The 24,930-nt window shown below is 40.3% G+C and overlaps 1 protein-coding gene across 2 annotated transcripts in view; it reads right to left on the bottom strand.

Moving 5' to 3' along the window:
* Itga8 (integrin subunit alpha 8) overlaps positions 1-24,930 on the bottom strand; it is a 181,221-nt gene that overhangs the window by 87,646 nt on the left and 68,645 nt on the right. For both annotated transcript variants that reach the window (XM_027405229.2, XM_035441486.1), the window contains 2 exons: positions 24,417-24,622; positions 22,101-22,292 (listed from right to left, as the gene is read on the bottom strand). In XM_027405229.2, the coding sequence (XP_027261030.1) occupies positions 22,101-22,292; positions 24,417-24,622 (398 nt within the window). The remainder of the gene's footprint in view (positions 1-22,100; positions 22,293-24,416; positions 24,623-24,930) is intronic.

The following is a 24,930-nucleotide window of genomic DNA, read 5'->3' as shown; positions in this document are numbered from 1 at the left end:
CAGATGGACAGCTCTGTTACACAAACTGATTCAAGAGGGGTTGTGGGCTTTGTTCTTAGCACTAAGTAAAGTGAAATATTTATATCCAAATATTGGACCTTGTACCTAAAGAGATGAATTTAAAAAATTTATTTGAAGGGTCTCAATGGGTAAGAGTCCTTGCTTCACAAGCATGAGGACCTTCGCTTGAATCCCCAGAACCATGTAAAAAAAAAAAAAACAGACAATATTTTGCCTAACTCCAGCATTGGGGGACAGACACAGGTGGATCCCAAGAACTCAGTGACCTGCCAGTTTAGCAGAAACTATGAACTTACACTTTGGTGGGAAAACTGTAAGATGGGCAGCAATTGAGGAAGACACCCAATGTCCTTTTCTGGCTTTTTCATGGTCATGTATGCACATGACCACCCATACACTCAAATGCCACACACATACACATGTACATACGTACATACCATTGTAATGAACACACACACACACACACACACACACACACACACACACACGAGAGAGAGAGAGAGAGAGAGAGAGAGAGAGAGAGAGAGAGAGAGAGGACTATCTGATAAAAAAAAGTGAAAGAACATGAGATTATAAACCCTTCCAGGGCAGGAATCTTTGAATTCATATAGTCAAAGACTACATGCAATAGTATGGGTTAAAATAAATGAAAAAGGAGATAAATCCTTGCTTCTGTGATATCAGGCCAGATACAAAATCTGGCAGATAAGAGCATAAATGCAACTACGATCGTATTCTAAGGGTGAGCAGCTTTGAGAACTGCAACACTTACGAAAACAGGTTAGTGGAAATCAGGTAGAAATTCTGCTGTTTTCCACGTGCCCTTGGCTATACTGGAAGAAGTGTACTCATGTGCACACACCCTTCCAAGTCTAGAGAGTGACATAGAGGCTCTGTCACAGTCAGATCGTTATTAAAGCTAAGAATCTCCGAGACAATGACAAAGGAGAGGATCATCCCTTTAGGCACTGTAATTCCTCTGCCTCAGAGAGGGAATTTTCCAACTCTGGAAAAAATAAAATTAATAGGCAAAATAGGCCCCAATTTTCTCCACGAGACTGTAGCCACAGCTATTTGGAGGCCAAGAAAACAGTTGTCTACCAGAAAACCATGCTTGTCTTTTGAGACCCCACCTTGGTATTGTGCCTGCTGGAAAAGTCCAGAATCATTCATGAATAGGATCACAAGTTGGGTAGATCTCTCTAAGGGAGGAGAATTGATTTTCTGGTCTCATTTCTAACCAATCTATCTTTCTAAAGATGGGACTGGTTTTGATAAGCACTGTGCAGATTTCCCCTTTTTCTCTCTGCTTTTCTGTGTATTGTGTAGATATGGGATGAATGTTTGTGTGTGCATCCACTTAGGTATCTATGTATCCTTTATGTACACAGAAAGATATGTTTGTGTGTATATGCATATATGCATGCACAAATATGTATGCACACCCAGAAACAATATTCTTTAACTACTCCTACACAACTCTGATTAGGTGGGAGTCAGCTTTATCTTTCAACCATGTTGTTCTCAGTAAGTCTAACTCCTGCCAGCAAGCTTGATTGCAAGCACCTTTATCCAATGACCATAGTCACCAGCCCCGTGATTTAGATACTGAAAGGATATTCTGGAGACAAAGTATTTTTGCCGATGAGCTGCAGATCTGTAACTATGTAAACTTTCTCCCCTCTCCCTTACTTTTAGATAACAGGTCATATACTATGAGCTCACCACTCACTTCCTCCCATTAGTAAATGTCTCAAAGGCAAATTGGAAAATAAACAAATGAAAAATGCTGCCCTTCTCCATATATACACATTAGCTGTTTTTATTTTGTTTTGTTTTTCTAGAAGAAATAACTGGCAACTAAAATCAGTTCTTTCCACTCAATCAGAAAATGTTCTCCAAATGCTTCAGGCCTTTGTCAGGGGCTCACTAGACTTAGAAGTGGAGTTTGTTTTCCTCTGGATGGAAGGACAGTGTACTCTTAAGAAAACAGAAAGGAGACTTAATATAAATGCAGATCATCTGGCAAGAAAAAAATCCCCTAAAATGTGAAATCACCAGAGCTGTGCTACGCCTTTGTCTTTGTAGTCTCCAAAACTGTTATTTTTAAATAAAGAGGAAGGGAAGAGCTGAACTTTCCAAAGGAGGGCTTGGGCTGCAGGATGACCTCACTCACAAGGAAGGGATTCTTAGAGCTGAAACTCTGTCCCAAACACTGGCTTCGTGTGGAGTGTGTGCTTGAGGTTTGGACACGGTGGGGTGCATGTAGTAAGGAGAGGAGACTTCTCAGGAGAAGAGCCATGTAGGAGGGATGGAGAGGTGACACTGCTCTACTAAGCCTTCATCCAGGGTCATTTCCTTGGGAAGTCTGTCACTCACACACCTATGAACTACTCTGTAGGTTCCAGGCAGTCTTTCTCATATGTAGCCTCCCTTCTGGAACCTTCTTTTTGTACCCTCAGCCTGAGGAACACACAAATCTGAAGTCAGCCACAACAAAGGCCATCAGACAGTTCCTTTTTTACTTTGGAACTCAACCAACCATGTTGGTTCTGTGGGCAAAGTTTTTGCTGTGTGAGCGAGAGAATCCAAGTTCAGATGCTAGAGAGGTGCTTCCTGATGGTTGCTGGTCAGGTATGCCAGCGGTATGCCTGTGCTTAAGGTCCAGTGAGAGACTGTCTAAAACTAAGGCAGAGGAAAACACACATTGTCCATCTTTGATTGCCAGACATGTACATGCAAACACACACACACACACACACACACACACACACACACACACACACACACACACAGAGGGTTTACTAATTTGGGTTAGTTTTGGCAAGGGGGGTGCCATAAGAACATCCAAAGAAATCTGGAGAGAGGGAAGGACCTGCTTCATATCCCAGAACCCACATAAAAAACAAGTTATGACTTCATATGCCTTTAACTCCAGCATTTGGAGGCAAAAAAGGCACCTAGACTAGCTGAAATGGTGAACTTCTTAATCAGTGATATATCCTGTCCCAAAGCAATAAGACAGAGAGCAATAACAGATTCCTGATATCCCACACTGTCCTCGAATGGGCATACATATCTTCCACACAACAGATAAAATAATGAATGCCCAAAAAGAACACACATGGAAAGCTAATATTTGCAGAACAAAAGTTTAATACAACTCAAAAGGGGCACCTTAAATATTGAGAAAATAAAGAGATTTTACAGGAATTCTTAAATTACAATTTTATCAAATATACCCAAGCACGTTTGAAAGAACCAAAGAAGCAGGGAAATATTGCTACCATGTTGTCAGCCTGATCAAAGGTTATTATTTGTCAATGTTTACCAGAGTGTTTGGCACCTAGTAAAAAAATAAATGTTTGTCATTATTGTTTATACCTAATCTGTAACAAACTCATACAGGTTGATAAAACCATGAGCACACTGAAAAAAATACAAGGGGAGAATTCACATAAAACATTTATTGCCAATAAATATATGGGAAGATATTTAATTTCACTAGTAATCAAATATTACAAATAAAGGGACAATGAGATATTGGTTTTAGCCTTTTAAATTGGAAGGATGAAAGATTGGCACTGGGCAGGACTAGTGGAAGGCCACAAGTTCATGTGCCTGGTTTAACAGAAGGGAAACTCACGTAATTTTCTTGGAAGGCAATTTTGTTGTTGCTGTCCTTTATTTGTTTTTGAGGCAGGCTCTCATATAGTCCAGGCTAGCCTTGAACCTGATATATAGCCTTGAATTCTAGATCCTCCCACCTCCAACTCCCAAGTGCTGGATTACAGGTATGTACCACCATGACTAGTTAATGTCAGACAGCCAACAGTTAGATTGTCTGGTCTGGCTAAGGGACTTCAGAGTTGTTTCCAAGTTTGGAAAGTCACAGTAAATAGGTGTGTATATGTGGTTATATATGTATGGAATTACTCATTTACATTTAGGGCAGTTTTGATTTGCACATGGTCTTTCCTTGAATTCCTTCTAGAACCTTTGAAACCCTGTTTTAAATGCAGTGTTGTCTGTCAAATGAAAGTTTGTTGGATGGAAGGTGAAGAACTAGGAGTTGCAAATCCTGTTTTCCTTTGCCACTGACTTCTGGAAAGGTCTCAATTCACTAAAAGATCTCTGGTAGAGCCTTTGAAGGTCATAAAACAAGAAAGTAAAGTGCATAATAGAATTGGTTGGTTTTAGATGAATGCTATTCTATGTGTTCTCATGTCTAATCTCAACCTCTTCTATTTTGTATTGTAGCCTTTATCATGCATGCAGAGGTGTGTGTGTGTGTGTGTGTGTGTGTGTGTGTGTGTGTTCTTGGCTTTCCAAGTCTATACACAGACATTGGCTATCACCTCTGTGACTGAACCTACTGACTCTTGGTTCTTGTTTTGGGATTGTTGTTGCCTGTACATCACAGATTCTTTTCCGGGCCCTAATCATCTCTGTCTCAGGGTCCATTTCTGCCAGACCTATTCCTAAAGAATGTAAAGACCAGCAAAGGCAGTTAAATAAAATCTGTAGGCTTTACTTAAATTCTGGGGACCCATCAGGATCTGTTTCTCTGAATGCAGTGAGGATATTAAGAGGGATCACAGGACTGAACACCTGTTATAGAATGCTGGGGTTAAAGAAGGGAGTGTGTAAGTCTGGAAATACAGCAATTGGTGTTTGGGGTAGCAGAAAAACAGCTCATTTCTGTGGGAAACCAGCATTAGAGTTTGGCAAATGTGTTAATCTAAAAATAGACAGAGGCTGCTTTTCTTGCTATTTTATCACAACATGCAAAATATTACTGAGGGGAAGGTTATGGGTAGAGGAAGAAATGTTTGAGAGAAAAAGCCTGATTTTATCCCAGAAAGCAATAATGCTAACAATCTGTCTGAAATGCTTCCAAATGAACTCTGAAGAAAAACATTTATGAGCTTGAACGTGGTATTAGGTTGCGGCATTGTAATTTACAAAGGGTTTATTTTCCCTTTAAAAAATATCCCACAAAAAATCAGAGCAGAATATCAAACAATAAGTGTGCCTTATGAAAATAGTTTTCTACATGTTATTAGCATCTTGTGGTTGCAAGGACCACCCATCCCCCACCTTCTGATTTCATTGTCACTGTACAAATCACTTCACTTGGTGCTTGTCATGGGCCACACTGATGCATAATGTATGTGTACTGTCCAGGCATCTGCCAAAAGTCCCAGAGAAAAGTTTGCTACTTCAGGACTAGGGTCCTTTTTCAACCTATAGTAAATGAGTTTCCAGTCCCCAGAAAAGTCACAAGCTCTCAAGACACCCATATCCAGCCTGAGGGAAAACTCCTATGATTAGAATATTATGTGGTTTTATATGCTTTCTAAGTGTCATGTACTGCAGTGTATACCTTTAACGAAGACGTAAAAGTAAGATGGGCACTTTGGGGGAAGGAGGAGGGGCTCAGAAGGAGTAAGCGAATAGGAAGGGGTAATGCGGGAGATTGAGATACATTGCATAAATATCTAAAATTATTTTTAAATAAAAAAATCATAAAATAAACAGATCTCATAATGTCAGAAGTCTAACTTCTTTAGGAAGCACCTTGGAGAGTGTGTACAGTGGGGGGGGGGTAGTTAATTTAAAGCGGTATCATATAGCAGGCTCTAATCCCATAGGTCTGGTGTTGTTAGAGAAAACCAGTATATGCACAGTAGACCATGAGATCACTTGAGGAACTTGATGGTCAACACAAACCAAGGCAAGAGCTGTGGAAGGAACAAACTCTGCTACCATCTTGGTTTTGGACTTCTTGTCCACAGGACTGGAAGGAAATATATGGCTTTTGTTGTTTTGCTTTTTGCTTTCTGCTTGTCCCAACCCATCTGTGGTTTCATAAACATAAAAATTACAGATTGGAGAGGAGTAGGGGAGGTAGGCATGGCATTTATACTAGTGGCTCCATGTCTGGGCACCTCATTCTTCAACATCTTATTGAACATAGACTATAAGCCATGCTTTGCTGACATCCTAGGCCCATCAATGGGCAGAGCATAGGGGCTTCTAGTCTTCAGGCACTCAGAGGCCAGCATACAACTCACCAAACTGAGGCCAAGAGCTGACAGAGTACTAAGTGGTGGAATGCTTGCTTAGTATGTATACAGCTCTTGGTGTAGGGGACACCATAACCACGCCTGCTAGGGGCTGGCTACAGGTATGCCTGAGGAGGTTTAAGAGTGAGGGGCAGGCACGTGGAGCTTCCTTCTTCTGTTTCATCTTTGGCTTGCTGTACTTACTCCTGCTCTGCCAGCTGGCTAGGTCCCTCTGTAAGTAAGTCTTCTCCCTAATAAATTCCCTTATATTTTTATCTGACTCCATATTGGTAACTCTCACATTATTCTGGTGTCAGAAGTGGGATATTGCAAACCTAGGCCCTGTTTGGGAGTGCCCAAGGGTCCCACCAGGATAGCGGACTAGCTTACTGGGAAAGCCACCTCTCTCTACAGGTGCTCCCGGATCCACAGCCAGCCCGTTGCATGACACAAGCACATTCCCACTGCCATTGAGTCGCTCAGTTGCTCAGAGAACAGTCTGCCTAACTGGAAGAGTTCTACAGACTTGCCCATGGGTTTTACGGCCACAGGCAGGAACAACCACGGCAGTTTCTAGTGAGCGTACACACACACACACACACACACACACACACAAATGGACCCTCTCATAGGAAGTTTTAGACATTAATTATTTGAGTCATTATTTTAGGACACAGGAGTGAGTCTGAAGCAGAGAGCTCAAACCTCAGCCTTGAAACTGAACACCATCCTGTCATCCCCACTTGGCTGGAAGAGTTGAGAAATGGGAATAATTGACTAGTCACAATAATTTTAGAGATTTCAAATTGCCTCCAGAACAATCCTGAATGGTAGTCTGGTTAATGTTTTTATGGTTAGTTAAATCTTGGTTAACATATGCAAGACTGTAAATCTGGTTTGTGCTGGTGAAGAAGGGAGAACATGGGCTCCTGACTTCAAGTGCAGTAGTCTTTATATTACCTGGTATGATGGTTAATGTCAATCTTGAACTTGACTGGCCTGAAAAGCATCTAGCTGATTAGTAAAGCACACTTGTGTTTGTGAAGTCATTTCCAGAAATGACTCGACTCTGGGGCTTTGATTTTATCAATGTTTGATCCACAGTTGGATTAGAAATTGAACAGAAATTGAAAAGTGTCACTGTGGAAGGTGGAGCCTGGTTGGAGGAAGTAGATTCCTGGAGGCTTTAGATCCCAATTATCCTGAATAGTGTTCTTGGGGGCTGCATCTTCCTATGGTCTTTCCTGTCACTGCTATACTGTGCTCCCTACCTTCTCTGGTGTAAGCTGCTTTTTCATTTCTCCCACCATGATGAACCAAAACTACTAAGAGTGAAACAATTATACCTTAAGTTATTTTTTATTTTGTCATAGATGTTAAAAATCTAACACAGCTCTACAGCATCTCGAACAGCTGATGAATCTAGTTGAGCTAAGGCTAGGAGCAAGGGCTAAAGCTGCCAAGAATGAACTAGCACTTTAAGTGGAAGCCCCAGGAGAGAAGTACTAAAGTTCATTTTCATTATCTCTACTTATATTCCCAAGCTCATCTACACAGAGATAAAGTAACTTACTAAGTTTCAGTAGGGTTAGAAGCCAGTGGTGAGTTAAAGATAGATAGGGACAATGATTCATAGGCAAAGACATGTGCCTGTGAAGTAGTTGGCATATTGATTCAAGTTTATCCATTCATTCATTCATTCATACAGTAATTCACTTACCCACCTAGTCTTTACCTGGTGTTTTTTTTTTTTATCAGCCAATGGTTTGAGCACCAAGACTCCAATGTAAACAAACCATACTCATCCCTTGCTTTTAAGAAGGACATTTATCAAATAATCACAAGCTTGCATAGCTTTCATCCGAGATGTGTGTTTCTACGGGGTTTCAACAGTCAAGGAAACTTTCATGATGAATTGACATTTGACCTGAGTTTCTATGTGGAAAGAAAAATATATGAGCTATTTTCTGGCCAGCGTGTGCCAAGACTTTGAAACAGAAGGGATGTATAAAAAGAAAGACACTAAAATAGTATTAATTTTTATATTAATAAATTTAAATCACTTATAGAAAGAAAGGAAAATAAGAGGGAAGAAATAATGTGAGATCCTAAGCACTGTCGTGTTTAGGCTTATTCTAGTTCTGCCACTCTCACCCCTAACCTGCTTCAGAGAAGCTGTGGCAAAGCATTTGGATTTTACCAGTTATGTCTTTACAAGCAAGATCAAGGGTAAGTGATATCTTATTTTACTCAATGATACCATGGCTTTCAGAAAGAAACCAGTATATACTATGGATATTTAGAAGGAAATTAGTTCAAATTTAATCTGTCAGATGGCACCTTGTACATAAATGTAATAGCCATACAATTTGGTCTTTTTTCTGGGGTGGGAAATGCCACAGTTTTACTACTTAAGTTGGATATTACTTAAATATGCTATAGAATAGACTTTGGGATGAAATATTCACCAAATACTTATGGAAGTTTTAGCTTAGACCCAGATTCAGGTGTGGGGAAGTTATGCTTAGTTTTAAGACTAGTGATATAACTTTGGATGGAAGGCACACTATTTCAACATGGCCCCATCCCCAGGGGCAAACCAGGAAGGCATACTGTTTCAACATGGCTACCTCCTCAGGGGTACACCAAAGACATTGTAGACAAAGTGACTACAGTTCCTGTTTCTCAGGAGCCATCCCCCATGGTTTTTGAGAATCCATCTCTTACTGGGACCAGGGCTCACTGATTGCATTAAGGTGTCCTGTCAGTAAGTCCCAGGAACCATCCTGTCTCTGCCTACCCTGTGCTAGTATTGCATCTGCACACAACTGTGCCTGTTTGTTTGGTTTGGGTTTTGTTTTTCACAAGGGTTCTGGGATCAAATTCAGGTACTCATGCTTGCAGAGCAAAAGCCCTCTTACTGAGTCATTACCAAGCCTTGATATATGCATATCTTAATAAGAATAAAACTGTAATATCTACTGAGAAGTATGCACAGTGGCTCCTATGCCAACTTCTGAAGGATGGGAGCCTGGATAGTGTTAGCAATATGTCACAAAAATAAGAAGTTAGAATATTTACATGTGTCTGGATTGGAGAAGGAAGACATATTGGGTTCATCTCAGCTGTACCTAGGGCAATAGTATAATTCTTATCACTAATCATTGTGGAAAGCTGTACAGCATGGAAATAGGTACATGTTATAAATATGGACTTTTTTGCCCCTGGATAATAGTAGCAGAACATTTGTGAACACACCTGAGGTTGTAAAAGCATATGTGAAGGGTGAAGAGGTAAAAAGTAGATAAGCATATTACTCTGTTTAAATTGCTTTAAAAGTAAAAATAAGACAGTATTTTCTTTGTTTTTATTGAGTTTCTTTCTTAGCATAATCCAACAACACAAAAGGGTGCGTCTTTAATTTGTTTTCTATGTACACTAACAGTGACAAATTAGTCAATGTTTTCATTATTTAAAACAGAAACTATTAATATTCCCTATTTATGCCAAGATCCTTTAAAAAAATGTCTGTGCCTTTCAGACCCAAAAATGTGTGAGTCCTTCATCCTCACTCAGTATCACTCAATCAACTAGTTCACAGTCCTCATCCCTTGATGTAATGAAGGCTTCTTGATAATAGGAAATGATTTTTTTCAAATGATGTTCATAACATATGGAAGACATATGACCCTCTGCTGGGTTCTCATCTGTACCTTCTCCTTCTGTTCACTGTCTCAATCTGTCCATGACAGGAAGTCATCTTTATTGTTGTCATCATGGTAAGAACTCTTGACATGTCATCTCTGTGTCTTTGTGCATGCTGGATTTTTCTTGGTTGTTTCTTCATATAAGTGTGTGTGTGTGTGTGTGTGTGTGTGTGTGTGTGTGTGTGTACATATATCTTGGGACCTTGTTAACTTAATTCTCCCATAGAAAGTCTTTGATCATCCTAGTAACACTTTGTGTGTTGTGTGTGCATATATGTGCATGTCTCTGCATGTACCTTCATGTATGTGTGCACAGGTGTGTATGCAATCTCAGAGGTCATTCTTCAGCATCTGTCTACCTTGTTTTGTCTCTCATTGGTTTGGGACTGGTTAATCAGGCTAAGATGGTTGGCATTTAGCCATAGGCATCTGCCTTTTTCCACATCCACACTACTGTGATTACAGACACATGCTGCCATGTAAGCCTTTTTGTTGAGCGATCTAGGGAATCAAATTCGGGTCCTTATGCTTGTGTTTTCTCCCAAGCTGTCCTCCTCCAAATTCAACTTTCTTAAAATTGTCTCCTATTCTGCCTGTGTGAAAGCCAACTATTGGAAGCTTTGTCTCTGTGATTACAGTGCTCCTTAAAGGCATAGATTACACCCACATACTGTTACTATTTCATTTATGACTAATATTAGTAAATATACTAGCTACTTTATGCATATTATTCAACAACCCCAAAACATTCCATTTAAGGAAATTACTATTAGGCATTATGTCTGTTTCCCTAACAATGAAATAGGCTCCAGATTACGGTCACTTGTCAAGGTCCCTTGCAGGCATCATCACCTCCAGGCTTGGATCTCAGGCCCAAAGAGCTGACTTACTGTTTAATTCAATGCTGTATCCTCTTCATCTGGAATGGTTCTAGGCACTTGGAGGGAGCCTAGTATGTATTTGTTAAATCAATGAATAATTGTCCTCCTCAAAACATTATCTCTTCAGAACATGATCAAAATTCTTCTAGCATTTTTAGTAATAAAGAAAATTTGTGGCTCTTCTAGACATTAGCTGAGTAATGTTTATATTGCCTGAGTACCTGTTGTTAACAAATAAAGTGAAGAGATTCTGACTCAACAAGTTAAGCTATGTGTGTTAAAACATAAAATTTGCTGATTTCAAATAGTATGAGTTGTTTGGGGTGTATAAAATATGTGGAAAGGGATCACAAGAAACAGAAGATATGGGGTAAGGTAGTCTATTTAATTCAGCACATTACAAGTTTTGTCTTTGGCATTCTACTAGCCATGTGAACACTTGATGTTCAGATATTGATTGCCAAATACCACTCTTAAAGGAAAAAGAAAGAAAATAATTGTGGCTTCTTAAAGAATGGTTGGCTGCAAGGTCTGCAAAGAAAACACACACACACACACACACACACACACACACACACACACACACACACACACACACACTGATCCTGGAATATCATGTGATCATGTGGTACTTAAGGATATGGAAATACTCATAGAAAGATGGGTAATATAAAAAAATCAGTGAAGCCCATGAAAAAGTTCCCTTAGTCACTCAATGTGGGACAAATTCAGAAACATAAGTGAATATAGGAATGACAAAATGAAATAACTATCCATGATTCCATAATAGTATTAATAAATAAATCTATGTAAATAAATGGTTATATATATTTTCCTATATTAGAGTTACAGTGAATAAATTAAGCTCAGTTTGTCAGTAGTAACTCTGCAGACAAGACTTATTTATGGATGCTAAAATTAGTGAAGAAACATAGGAGAAAGAAGCAAGCTCCATGGTCTGGTAGTATTTTTCTAAATATATTCACTGTAACAGAAACAAGCAACTTTCTAGCAGGGAAACCTGGATGACAGCCCCTATGCAAGCAAAACAGGTACAAGAACACAACAGCACCACACACCCTTGACAGAGTGCATTCAGAAAGGTATATACCCCTGGGTGCTGTTCTTGTCAAATAGATGGCCACAGTCTAATTCTAGGTGAACATCTGACAAAGCTAAGCTCAATCCTATTCAAAATGTCTGGCCAATGTTCTTCAAATGTACCAAGGTTGTGACAGCAAATAAAAAAATCAAGGGAGTGTCAGCGACTGAAATAAGAAAACCTGACAAAATTCAGTGCAGGATCCTTGATTGGATTAAGCCCTACTGAATTTCTAACAGATCTCTTTATTAGTTGATGGCTGTTGAACTACAGTTACATAGGCAGCAACTCATAGGGGACTCTGAATAGGACACATGATGAGATACCAGTGTTTTCATAGTTTTTCTGTGAATCTAAAACTTTCCTAAAAGTAGCTAAGAAAAAGTTTTTATAATTTCACTAAATCCCTTTTTAAAAAGTCAAATCCTTAGTGACCAACACAATATTATAGAGGCACCTGCGGGGGCAGGTGTGTCTTGATGTAGGTTGTAGAACCAAATAGCTGAGAGTCAGACCTTTGGAGTATCAACTTACATACATTCTAGATGGTGAAAGCAAGGCTCAGAGATAGGGAGCTGCTAAGGATCTCCATTCCTTTTGCCTTGATTCAAACTCAAGAACTTGTTCAAGTTGAATTAATTCAATTCCATTAAACTCAAGCTATGTTAACAAGAATTGTATTATTCTAATTTCTAATGTGTTATAATGAATTCATGAACACCATGCCTCAGTAAGAATGTCACATTTGCGTAAATGTATCACATTTACACAATGGAGTACTGCTCAGCAGAAAAAAACATGGAATCTTGAAATTCAAAGGCAAATGGATGGAGCTAGAAGAAACCATTCTGAGCGAGGTAACCCAGTCACAAAAAGACAAACATGGTATGTACTCACTCATATGTGGATTTTAGACATAGAGTAAAGGATTACCAGCCTACAATCCACACTGCCAGAGAAGCTAGGAAACAAGGAGTACCCTAAGAGAGACATACATGGTCCCCTGGAGAAGGGGAAAAGGACAAGATCTCCTGAGCAAATTGGGAGCATGGGGGTTGGGAGGAGGGAGCTAGGAGAATGAGGAGGAGAGAAGAGGAGGGGTGAGGAGGAACATGAGGGAGCAGAAAGGTTGAGTCGGGGGAAGAATAGAAGAAAACAAGAAAGGAGATACCATAATAGAGGGAGACGTTTTAGGTTTACAGAGAAATCAGGCACTAGGGAAATGTCTGGAGATCTACAAAGATGACACCAACTAACAATCTAAGCAACAGAGGAGAGGTTACCTTAAATGCCCTCCCCTGATAATGAGATTGATGACTGACTTATATGCATCCTATAGCCTTCATCCAGCAGCTGGTGGAAGTAGAAGCAGACACCCACAACTAATCATTGAACTTAACTGGAATCCAGCTGCAGAAAAGGAGGAGTGATGAGCAAAGGGATACAGACCAGGTTGGTGAAACCCACAGAAACAGCTGACCTGAACAACAGGGAGCTCTTGGTCCCCAGACTGATAGCTGGGACTGACCAGCATGGGACTGATCCAGACCCCATGAACATGGGTGTCAGTGAGGAGACCTTGGAAATCTATGGGACTTCCTGTAGTAGATCAGTACTTATCCCTATAGGTGTGGACTTTGGGAGCCCATTCCACATAGAGAGATACTCCCTGAGCCTAGACACATGCGGAAGGGCCTAGGCCCTATCCCAAAGGATATGATAGAATCTGTTGACCCTCTATGGAAGGCCTCACCCTCCCTGGGGAGCAGAAAGGATATGTGATAGGTACGGTTTTAGTTGGGGAAGTGATAGTGAAGGAGGAAGAGGGAACTGGGATTGACATGTAAAACAATCTTGTTTCTAATTCAAATTAAAAAAAAGAAAGAAATACTGGGAAATAAAAAAAATCAAGTGAAAAAAAGAACGTCACATTTGCTTTGCACACATGCTTTAGAAGCACTGTGAAAAGTGGATCATAAACTTTCACTACACGATTTGAATGCAGTTCAATGCAACTGTAGATCAATGGTTTTAAGGTCCTTAAAGTTTTAACGAAAATACGTTATTTCTCTTTACTTCTCCTTATTTGGAGGTTGGTCTAGCTTACTTATTTGCTTACATTGCCCCCTCTCTCTGTGTCTCTGTCTCTTTCTCTGGCATGCCTCTGTCTCTGTCTGTCTCTCCCTCTCTCTGTCACCCTAAATCCCTCTCTGTTTTACTGTCTGTTTCCCTATCCCTTTCTCCACCACCCTTCTGCCCTGTTACCCTCCCTTCTACTCCCACTATCTCCAGCCCTCATTAAAACAGATGGGTCATTTTATTTCATTGAGTGTAATTGTCTGAAATGGCTTCATGATATAATCACTATATATTAGGAGCCCGAACAAGACAATGATAGTCTTGGCCCTCAGCCCATGTTTTCTCTGGTTTTTATTGCTTGTGAGATTTGTGTTCCTCAGCAGAGTCTGCAGTTCCCTCCTCCATCCTCTGATGCCTGGCCTATGTGTCTGGCAGGCTGTGTTGCTATGCAATCATGGTTAACAGGATTAGACCAGATCACTGGATTTTAGGAGTCTTAACTATCACAGCTGTTTCTTCTCTGACATGTTTTCACTGAATTAATATACACAAGACCCCTCTTGTCAGCCCTTGGCTTCCAGTGAGGACCAAACAGAAAGTTAAACACATCTCCAATTTGGTTTTCAGATGGAAATATCTGTGATTCCTATTTATATGTGTGTGCCAGTGACAACACTTATTCACTCAAAACATCTAAGAATATGGATACCATAAATGCAAGAGAAAAATATCACTTATTATTTTTATAATCAAGTCTATATAGTTCTGTAACTACATCTCCCTTCACATGGTATGGACTTTTCCTGCATCAATATTCGAGTTATGGTTCATGTTCACCTCTTCCTTACTCTCTTCTACACATCTGTATTAGTCAGAGCTTGCCATTCCTGTGTTTATTCTACCTTTCATTTACACAATTCAGAAGTCCCTTCCTCTTCATTTCCATTGTCATCACATAGACAGGTCTAATTGGAATATAATTACATTTTTAAATGGCTAAGGCACTGGGAAATAGGTCCGTTTCATATCTCTGCCACCCAGCAAAGCACAGGCAGACCTGAGAGAAGTCCTTGATGCCTCATCTCCCACCCAGGGTGGCAGTGACATGTGGACTGTGTCATCACAGGGGATAGCAATCTACAAGATATAGGGGACATTTCTGCTGAGAGATTGGCACCCAGGGGGCTCACAGTAGCTGTAACTTGACTGTCTCCCTGTTTGGGACTAAGGAAGCAAACATATCCCTGTAGGTTAAATGAGGGAACCATGGAGGTTGGTTTATCAACCAAAAGAAAAGAATGCTCCCTAGCATTCAAAGGAAAAAAAGTGGACCTCCAAAATACATAATTTTAAAAGTAAAATGAACAGTTGCCATTTTTAAGTGTTTTATATAACTTCAATTTAATTTCATGTGATCTCAATTTGTATCACACAATTTAGCCAATTTGTGTGTTGTATGTACCTGCATATATGTAGGTATGCATGCTCATAGACCAGAATAAGACAATGGGTGCCTTGTTCTATCATTCTATAGCTTACTCCCTTGAGACAAGGTTTTTCTAGAGTTAGGCTGGCAGCCAGCAAGCCCTGGCAATCCTTCTGTCTTTAGCCCTATTGCCCTAGGGCTGCATGTGTATGAGTAGACACTCCCAGCTTTTATGTGGGTGCTGGAGATTTGAACTCAGGTCTTCATACTTGTACAATTGAGTTCTCTTGGCCACTGAGCCATCTTTGCAGTCCTACAACACTTAACTTTTACATCCACACATTGTGTCTAATTTTATAGGTGAGAAAACTAAGGTTAAGATATTTTTCTCACTCTTACACAGTTAGATATTAGGAGAGCCAGACTAGTAGAGCACAATTTCTCAAAATCTTCTATCACCAAACACGTCTGTGACAAAGTAGTTTTGGCTCTGTCCATGATAGCAAGATTCCATTCCTATTTTAAGATACACACAGTATTTTGTAAGAATCTTTTCCCAACTTAGAAGTGCAAATAAATACACACAACTCTGCAAACACCCCTACGAAGTAGAAGCTCACAGAAGTCGAACGGCCCCTTGAGTGTCAAGCTAATCAGTGGGAATCTGAACAAGGGTGTTCTTAGAACAAGTCCCTGTTCAGATGTGCTCCACTGACTTTACTACTACAGGAAGATGTCTGAGACTTGCTGGCTGCCAGCCTAGCTCCAGGCCCAATGAGAGATCCTGCTTCAAGAGAACAAGGCAAAGAGTGATAGAGCAGGTCCCTCAATGGCCTCTACTGGCTTACATGAATATCTGGTCACTTGTAATGGCACACAGATGTGCACACATACCCCCAATCACGTGTGTGTGTGTGTGTGTGTGTGTGTGTGTGTGTGTGTGTGTGTGTGCGCGCACGCGCGCGCGCGCGGGCTCGAGCACGTGCGCGTGCATGCACACCCATGCATGCATGTGCTCACACACACACACACACACACACACACACACACACACACACACACTTATGCTTATACTTGCAAAAATGTTAATAATGACATTGGCCCCATCCTTGCTCAATTCTGGCATCACTCCTTCCAAAGACAGGGAGACAGAATGGCCCTCATGGCATATTGCATATTGAATTTGCTGATTTCAAGCATGTAACAGCTGCCCCTACCCTTTCTCTCTAAAGAAAGCAGCCAGGTTGTATTAACATTATAGTTCTTGTTGCTTTTTATGAATTGAGGCAATGTGTGTGTCCTGTCACTGTCACAAGGAGGTCTAAATAGCAGGATTCCCAGGAAGGCTATGTAGTAGGCAATAAAGACAATTGAAGCCAACTATGTTATACTGCTGAGCCTATTGGTATTAAACTGAGGGGCAGTGTTCATTTCAATCAAAGCCACTGTAACCCAATCAGTGACTTCAGCTGCCACCACTGTTGGTAAGCACCATTTTTAGTTGTTTTCCAGTTGGTGAAAACTTCAAGGAGTTGGCTTGGTCCAAATCTAGAATTTCAAATCTGTTTGTATTTCTGATTGGCTTAGGATGGAAGGCATGAAGAATGTGCCTGTGTGCGAATCCTTGAGTGTGCCTCTGGCCTTCCCTGGTGGAGGAATTCCTTGCTGGATTCTGCCCTCACTTGCTCCTTGACTGGGTGAAACCAGGATGTGTATCATGTACATCAGTTTTGATTTTGGAACTAGCTCATGTTCTGTAAGTAATCAGGGAATTGAAGGTGCCTGCTTATGAAACTGCAGAGCCTCGGCACTTTCTTCTGGCGATGCATATAATCAAGACCAAATGACTATAAAATTCCCAAAACCTAACACTATTTCTCCCATAAAATATATTTTTAAATGCACAAGCATATTATTCAATATTTTAAGCTTTTGTGAGTCTGTTTTATTCTATTCTATTCCACCGAAAAGCTGCATTTTCCAAATGTAGGTATTTCACAAATTTGCGATTTTTTTTTTACATTCTATGGATTTCCTGGAGAAAAATCAAGAAAGTTATGATATGGGGGCTGGGGAAATGGCTCAGTGGGTATAAGTCCTTACTCTGCCAGCATGAGGAGATGAGTTCAAATTCCTCAACATTCAGGTGAAAAAGAAGAAAAAACCTGGGCATGACTATGTCTATGTCTATGTCTATGTCTATGTCTATGTCTATGTCTATGTCTATGTCTATGTCTATGTCTTTGTCTATGTCTATGTCTATGTCTATGTCTATGTCTATGTCTATGTCTATGTCTATGTCTATGTCTCTCTCTCTCTCATATATATATATATATATATATATATATATATATATATCCCAGCATTGTGAGCTGGAGACAGATGACTCCTAAGAGTTCCCATCCTAGTGAAAGCAGCCAGCTTCCAGTTTAATGAGACCCTGTCTCAAGACAATAGAACAGAGAGACAAGGACTACTGACATCTTACTCTGGTCTCCACACAAATATGTGCGTGTGCATATACCACATCCACCTCATACACATGTACCACAATACAGGTGGAGAAAGAGGAGGAAGAAGAGAAGGAGGAGGAGGAGGAGAAGAGAAGAGAAGAGAGACAGAGAGAGACAGAGACAGAGACAGAGAGAGACTGCAAAAATACAAAATGGGTCTTCTGAAAGTCTAGCGTGAAGGCTGTCTGTCACATCTTGAACATCTAATTAGGTAGGACTAAGCAATAGATGTTCAGCAAGTAAAGAAGGTTCTCACGGTCTTTAACAGGGCTCTATATGGTAATTTACAGATGTGATATCTTACTGTGTCTGAATTGCCCCTTTGATTGGCACACCACACAGCCATGTCCTCTGAGCCTGCAGCCCTGGATAAGCTCCATGCTTTCAACACACCACACCCTACCCTGTTTTGTCACCGGATGTCCAAAGTCATCCCAGCCACGCAATGTTTACAAATCATCGCCTCTGCCATAGCTCTGGAACTCCTCAGTATTTACTGTTTGAGTGAATGGAATGATATCACCTTGTAGCTAGTTGCTAAAGTCTGTAAACTGGAGGCCATCCAAAAATCCACCCTCTCCTTACCCTGTGCATAGAACAGTTACCTACCTTCATCTGTTTACAGCTTTATGACCATATTGTCACAATCAAGATTAAGGTAACTTTTATCTTCCACTGAACTATATCATACATTCCCATGTATCCAGTTCCCTCACTGAAGCTAGTGTAAAACATTCCAGTGCTGCCCTTTTCCCACAACTGTAGAGGACATGCCTGCATGGATTCTCAGTGTGCCTCCAGCTTTGCTTTCAGCCTCCTGCCCTGTGATTTGCCAGTGAGTCTGGATGCCTCTGAGCTGTTTCAGGAAGTCATGTTTTCCCCCTGCCTTCCCTACATGACTGTTTCATACTCAGCTCTCATATGAGGTCAACTTAGAGGTCCTCTACAAACAGCCAGGAGCAGCCACCAAGTGAGAATGAGCTTCACCTCACCAATTACATCAATCCCTGGCCTTGCTGTAAGCATTTCCTATAACCTTAAGTTTGGGAAGGCGGCAGCCTCTCTAGGCACAACACAGTATATAGTCCATAGCAGAGCCAAACAGTATTTGACAGAATGAAGTGCCTTACTTATCTTCCTTCTAAGCCTCTAAAGTAACCAACATAAAAACAAGGTCGAGAGATTTAAAGTCAGTATTTCATTTCAATAATATTTTCCTTTGTGTTGTTTTTCTCATTTCTTATCATTATTATTCTCTGGGGTCATTTTTGTTTAATAACTGGGGTAGGGTTGCCATACTGGATGCTTACAGGGATGCCTGCATAATCTACAAGTCAATTCTTGTCTGTTTTGGAAAAATCTCACCCTTTGTCTCAGAGTCTATCCAAGTTCTTCCCAGAGGACTAAGATGAGGTGCAGACTTTAAGTGGATTCAAGTGAAATGTGTCATCCCTGGAGTTGGGAGCAGAAACAGCTCATCCCGTGTACAGAGAAATCTGGTCTAGAGAGAAAGGGGACCAAGGAGAAGGGAGGAGAGGAAAGGGTAGGAGAGGAGGAAAATGTAGAGGAGGTGATAAGGTGAGAGGGAAGAAGAGGAGAGGGAATACATAAGGGTAGGGAAGAGAGAGGAGTATGAGACATAAAGAGGGGATAGTAAAGAATAGAGGAGAGAAGAAAGAAGAAGAGAGGAGAGGAGACAGAGGAGGGAGTAGAGGAGAGGAGACAGAGGAGGGAGTAGAGGAGAGAAGACATAGGAGGGAGTGGGGTGAAAAGGGGGGAGGAAAGGATGGAAGGGAAGAAGGGAGGAAAAGGACAGAGGAAGGGGTGGAGGGGAAGAAAGAGGAGGAGAGAAGAGGGGAGTTAGGAGAATGAGAGGAGAAAGAGATGCCAGTGGGGGGGATAGATAAAAGAAAGGGAGAGAGGAAAGAGAAGAAAGTGAAGGAGAGGGCAAAATGGTAGAGACGAGGAGAAAAGAGGATAGGACAGAGAGGAAAGCAGGAGAGAAGAGAGAGGAGAAAGCAGAGGTGAGTGAAGATAATACATTTTAGGGCTTGGTGAATTTCTGCTTTTGTGTTGTCTTGAGATAGTTTTCTTTAAAAAATTACTGTGTGTGTGTGTGTGTGTGTGTGTGTGTGTGTGTGTGTGTGTAGCACACATGTAGATGTCAGAAGACAACTTGAGATAGTCCTTTAACTTAATATGAATACCCCTTATTATTGCCTAAGCCAGGTTAATGCATTTCAACTTTTAATTGGATAGTGAATTTTAAATGATACTTGGCAAGACATTAAATTGAGTACACAGATGATTTTCAGTAATTGAAGACTGATGTCTGAAAAATAAAATATATTTCAATGTGCCTTCCTCACTCAGTTCTTCCAGATGATCTTGTGGTTCATTCATACCTTACATTAGTAGCAAAAAAAGGACAATCTGGAAAAGAGATCTGCTGCTTAGCTTGGTATCCATGTGAGGAGAAATGGAATGTGGAAGGTTGGGTAAAGGCTCTTGACATTAGAGAAAGTGTATACCTTTGTGCAGGTGTGCAACCAAGACTCTGGAACATGCTTTGGAAAGTAGACTGCTAGGTTCAAAACTCAAATGCCTTAGTTCCTCCAAGAGTTGACAAATAAAAGTATCCAAGGCATACCACACCTTCAGCTTTTATAGACAGGCTCAGTGAGTACCTGGAATATCTGCTAAGTTCAGAACCCAATCCAAATTCCATTCCCCTACAGCTCATCCAGATGTAATGTGAAGCCCAGTCATGACTGCACGCTGCGAACTTGTAAAGAGAGACCTGGGAAAGGCTCTCAACTCATTCTACCCTCCTCCCCTCTCCTGCTCATTTGAAAGGAATATAATCTGATAGGAAAGTTGTTTTGTGTTAGCCTCATTTGGCCCTTGTTCAACCTTCACGGGAAGCAGTGAACTGGGTGTTTGATTGACACATCCTCTACTTCCTTGCCCTGTGGAAGGCACAGCCATTCTGCCCATCAAGTTCTCTGTTACTACCATGGGGAAAGGATGTTTATGACAGACATAATGAATAGCCATAACTTTCCCAATAAACTGTAGTTGCAACACAAGAGTTGGATTTCATTAATCACTTTGACATTGTTGGAATAGTAACAACAAAGGAGATCTTGAATTTTTAATCAGTCAAAACTAAAATACATTATTAAGAAACCCCTCACCCCTGTCAAACTATTAACCATCATTGATTAGTATTTTTAGCTTAAGAAAATAAATTTATCTACACTTTTTGGCATTGCCACAGGTAGCATTAACATACATCATGGTCCCAGTCCTCTCTCAGCTCACTGTAACAGCTCTACCAGTGCTATGGAAAGTTTCTGAAATTTTGTAAGAATATGTTGTTACCTTGTTTTGCCTAATCTCGGAGGAGAAACAAAACAAATAATTAAAATCACGGATGTGTATTTACACAGTCAGCCTACTGAACTTCTTCCCCAAACCAGAGAATATCCTATAGATATAAAATTCCCAATTAGGGGAAAGGATGGTAGAAAGAGATCGGCTTTAATAAAGTTGCTCATATTCTAAGATTTATTAAGAACATAATAAAAGAAGCAAATGATCAATGAACCATGAAACCTAGAAGTCTAATGCTCTCCACTAAATGTTCTGATTGCCAAACTAATCCTTTAAGCAAACCCATATTTTTGTGGCATCTATAAAATATGAATTATCTGTTTGTGCTGTATGGGTTGCCATGCACCCTCTTTGTGAAAAGAGCAATTAAGAAGAGCTTATGTTTCTTATCATGAGCCATTTCTTTCTTTCTCTACTTTAAAATTGTCAATCTGTCTTTGTAAAAGCCAGGAATATGGTTGGAAAATACACTCTGAGAACACGTAACTTACAACAAAAAAAATTGAGGTTATGCACTGAATAACAGTAACTCTGGGCTTAAAAGGGAATAACAGGTTAAAATAAATTGCTTTAGGCAGGTGTCTGACGCCAGCTGAATGTCAATAGAGGCCACATTACTTTGGGGTTTCAATGAAAACTTAGGTTGCACAGTTGACAAGCTTTATGTCCAAGGCAGCTTTTAAAGCCATCTTGCCTTTCTAACATTGTCTCTTGACTATAAAGGGACTTTTTGTTTTGTCTTAAATGCTTGTGAAAGTCACTCTGGAATCATACCAATAAAATCTGTGCCATGTTAAACTTGACCTTCATCTTTTCTGAACAAAATGCTTATGCATAATGTATTTCCCAGAGAATGGACTGTTGCCAGGAAGCAAGTAATCATGTGGGAAAAGACAGTGAACCTTACCTGGGTAATCATTCTTGTCTATGTCTGCATCTCCTCTTAGAGAAAAACCAAATCCAGAAGGGATGGTCTGTGACTCCCATATCCCCTGCAGAACTTGGGAAGGCCTGGTGTGTAAGCCTTTTGAGTTCCCATTGTAAATGAGCACTTTGCCTCTTTGATCCTTGCCTGCAAAGGGCACACCGATGGCGATGTCTACAGAGAACAAAGGAAATTTTAGAAAAAAATAAATATAAAGGCAGCATAACAAGGCCCAAATGACTTGTTACATTTTCTAGAGGTTTCTGGAGTACTGTAGCAACAAAGAAGTGACATTGCCTTTTATGTGCATGATGAGTGTCTGCTGAGATTACACTAGGTACAGCATGTATCAAATGCAAAGCCAGTGCCACACTCAATAGCCCTGTGTTTGCAAAGTTTGTGTTTTGGGGAGAAGGTAATGGACATTTTGAATAGAGACACAATTAAGGAAATACTGAAATCAATAAATGGTACAGAAAGTATTTTTTTTTTAATACTGATACAGTGGAGAGAGATGACATTGTTTTAGACTGCTGTGGTCAGACAGAGTCACTGTGGCTAGCACAGAAACTGAAATATATGGTCAGGAAGGAGCCAAGCATGCGATAATTAAAAGGAAGAGCCCTTACTCCCCTTTCAAGAGAAGTAGCTACCTTCCAGAGACCCAGAGATGGAAGGAGGGTAGCCCATTTTAGTAGCAGAAAAGGCAGAGCACTATCTACATGGGACCTCAGTGATTGAGAGGTACGCTAGGCCCTACCGTATATTAGGAGACTAGTAGACCAGGTAAGGTATGGTTTTAGGAGTTTCTTCTTTCAGAAATTAAAATTGAAAGTTCCATTCCCACAGAATCTTGTATTTAATAGGTCCCTAATCTAATGAACTAAAAGAGCCTATTTCATAATTAAGGGACTAGGAAACCCTGACAGAAGCCATATTACCCAACTCTCACCCAAATATAAAACATCTATCTTCTACCATATTGGCCATCAGGATGGCCCTGGGTATTAAAAAAAAATGGTTGTAGTTTAAAAAGAAGTCTTCGAAAAGCAACGACTTTACCAAATGAGGAGTCTCATTTATAGGTGAAATGTCTCACTGAGCATAATGAGGAGGATTATAAATCTACTTTAACCCACCTGCCCAAGAGAAATGATCTAACAACTCAGATTGTTGTAGAAAATACAGATATTGTCATGTGTTTGGGGGAAGGAACACTTTTTTGCACTCCCTCTAAGTCCATGTCTTTCCAGCTGTCCCCAAGGCTAAGATCAGCTAGACTGGCATTATTTTGCTTAGTTTGTACTCCAGAACACCAAGGCCCAGAGGCAAAGTATTCTTCTCTTAGCGTTTAAGACCATCAGAATTGATTTAAGGGGAAAGATAGTAGAAAACAGGATGAAGAAGATAACTCACATAGTTCAGCATCATGCTTTCCCTGGGAGAGCTGTTTTAGAAAGCACCAAGCCAAGTTACTTCGAGGAGAACTTGTCTTTTTTATTCTCCCAGAACATAGCATCTAACATGCACTTGGTTTTCTTCTCCTGTTCAAGTGCTTGAGTCAAGAACCTTCCACAAGTTAGGCAAGTGCTCTACTGCTGTCCTGTATCCATGACCTAAGCATGCATATATGTAGGACTCTAACAATTACTAGTTGCTGAGAATGTTTTTCAAAGAAATTCTGAAACACTTGATACTAGTGCCTATGAATATCCCTCTGATGGGAATCCTCCCTTTGATAGTTAAGTCCAGAAAATTCCTCTTATAGACTCCTCTTTGAATGATAAACACACTGTACTTTGGTTCTTCACTTACATGTCCTGAAAATGTTTGCAAATTTTGATATGAGCATGCAGTATTTTCTGAGATGATATTTAGAAAGCTTCCATGGATTCCTTACTTAAAGAAACACATTCCCCAATTAAGGCTTTAACACTATTACTTTGTAATGACTTTTATTGACCAAGAATGAGCCAGTATAACAGGTATAACTCAGGTAGTTTCATCAGAATATAGTAATATACTTGCTAAAATATCAACATGTTTTTATCTCCACCTTATTCATGGCAAATTTCTATAGCTCTCAAGTCACCATTGAGAAATCATACCTGATAAAATCTCTGTGCAATATCTTAGTTAATCAAAACATACAAACTTAAATTTGCCTTGAGATTTTTTTGGAATTTATTGAGTCAGCAATAATAATCAGCCCCCACCATTAAATGACCATGGTTTCCTTCTTGCCACAGAAACATGGCCTTAAGGTGTGAGAGAGGCCCACACATTGCTATAGATTACCATTGTATCCATCTTGGTTCAGGTCCCCCAAGTGGGCCACAGAGCTACCGAATCTCCCAAAAGTCTCCGTGCCGGTGAGGACCTGTGGGTCTTGGAAGAGGAGGGCGCTCACTTGTAGGTACAGGTAGACCTGCCCTACTTCTTTAGGGTTACTTTCAAATTCACGGTCCATAAAGAGAGGTGCCCCGACCAATATGTCATCCAGGCTGCAGGGAACAGAGAAAGGGACAGTCAGCCACCTTGGTAGACAAGGTTCTCTGGTGTGTTCATAATCAACCAGATGAATATGTTTCCTCTGGTGTGTTTCCTTTTCTGGGGGCTGTTTTACAATCATCAGATTTCTTTCATAGCTTTGTTATGTCTACAAAGCAGAATGCTGAAGAAAATAAAGGTTGTTAAATTATCACATTGAACTTTCCAACTATGTGAGAAATGACTAAGAAACCACAGACATTTCATCCTTTCTGGCCTTTTAGTGCATTTCCAGAAACTTTAGTCACACATGGAAAACACA

The sequence above is a fragment of the Cricetulus griseus genome, chromosome 3 (genome assembly GCF_003668045.3).
Source record: "Cricetulus griseus strain 17A/GY chromosome 3, alternate assembly CriGri-PICRH-1.0, whole genome shotgun sequence".
Classification (NCBI taxonomy): Eukaryota; Metazoa; Chordata; class Mammalia; order Rodentia; family Cricetidae; genus Cricetulus; species Cricetulus griseus.
Note: the sequence above shows the minus strand (reverse complement) of the source record. Positions and strands in the feature narration are given on the sequence as shown.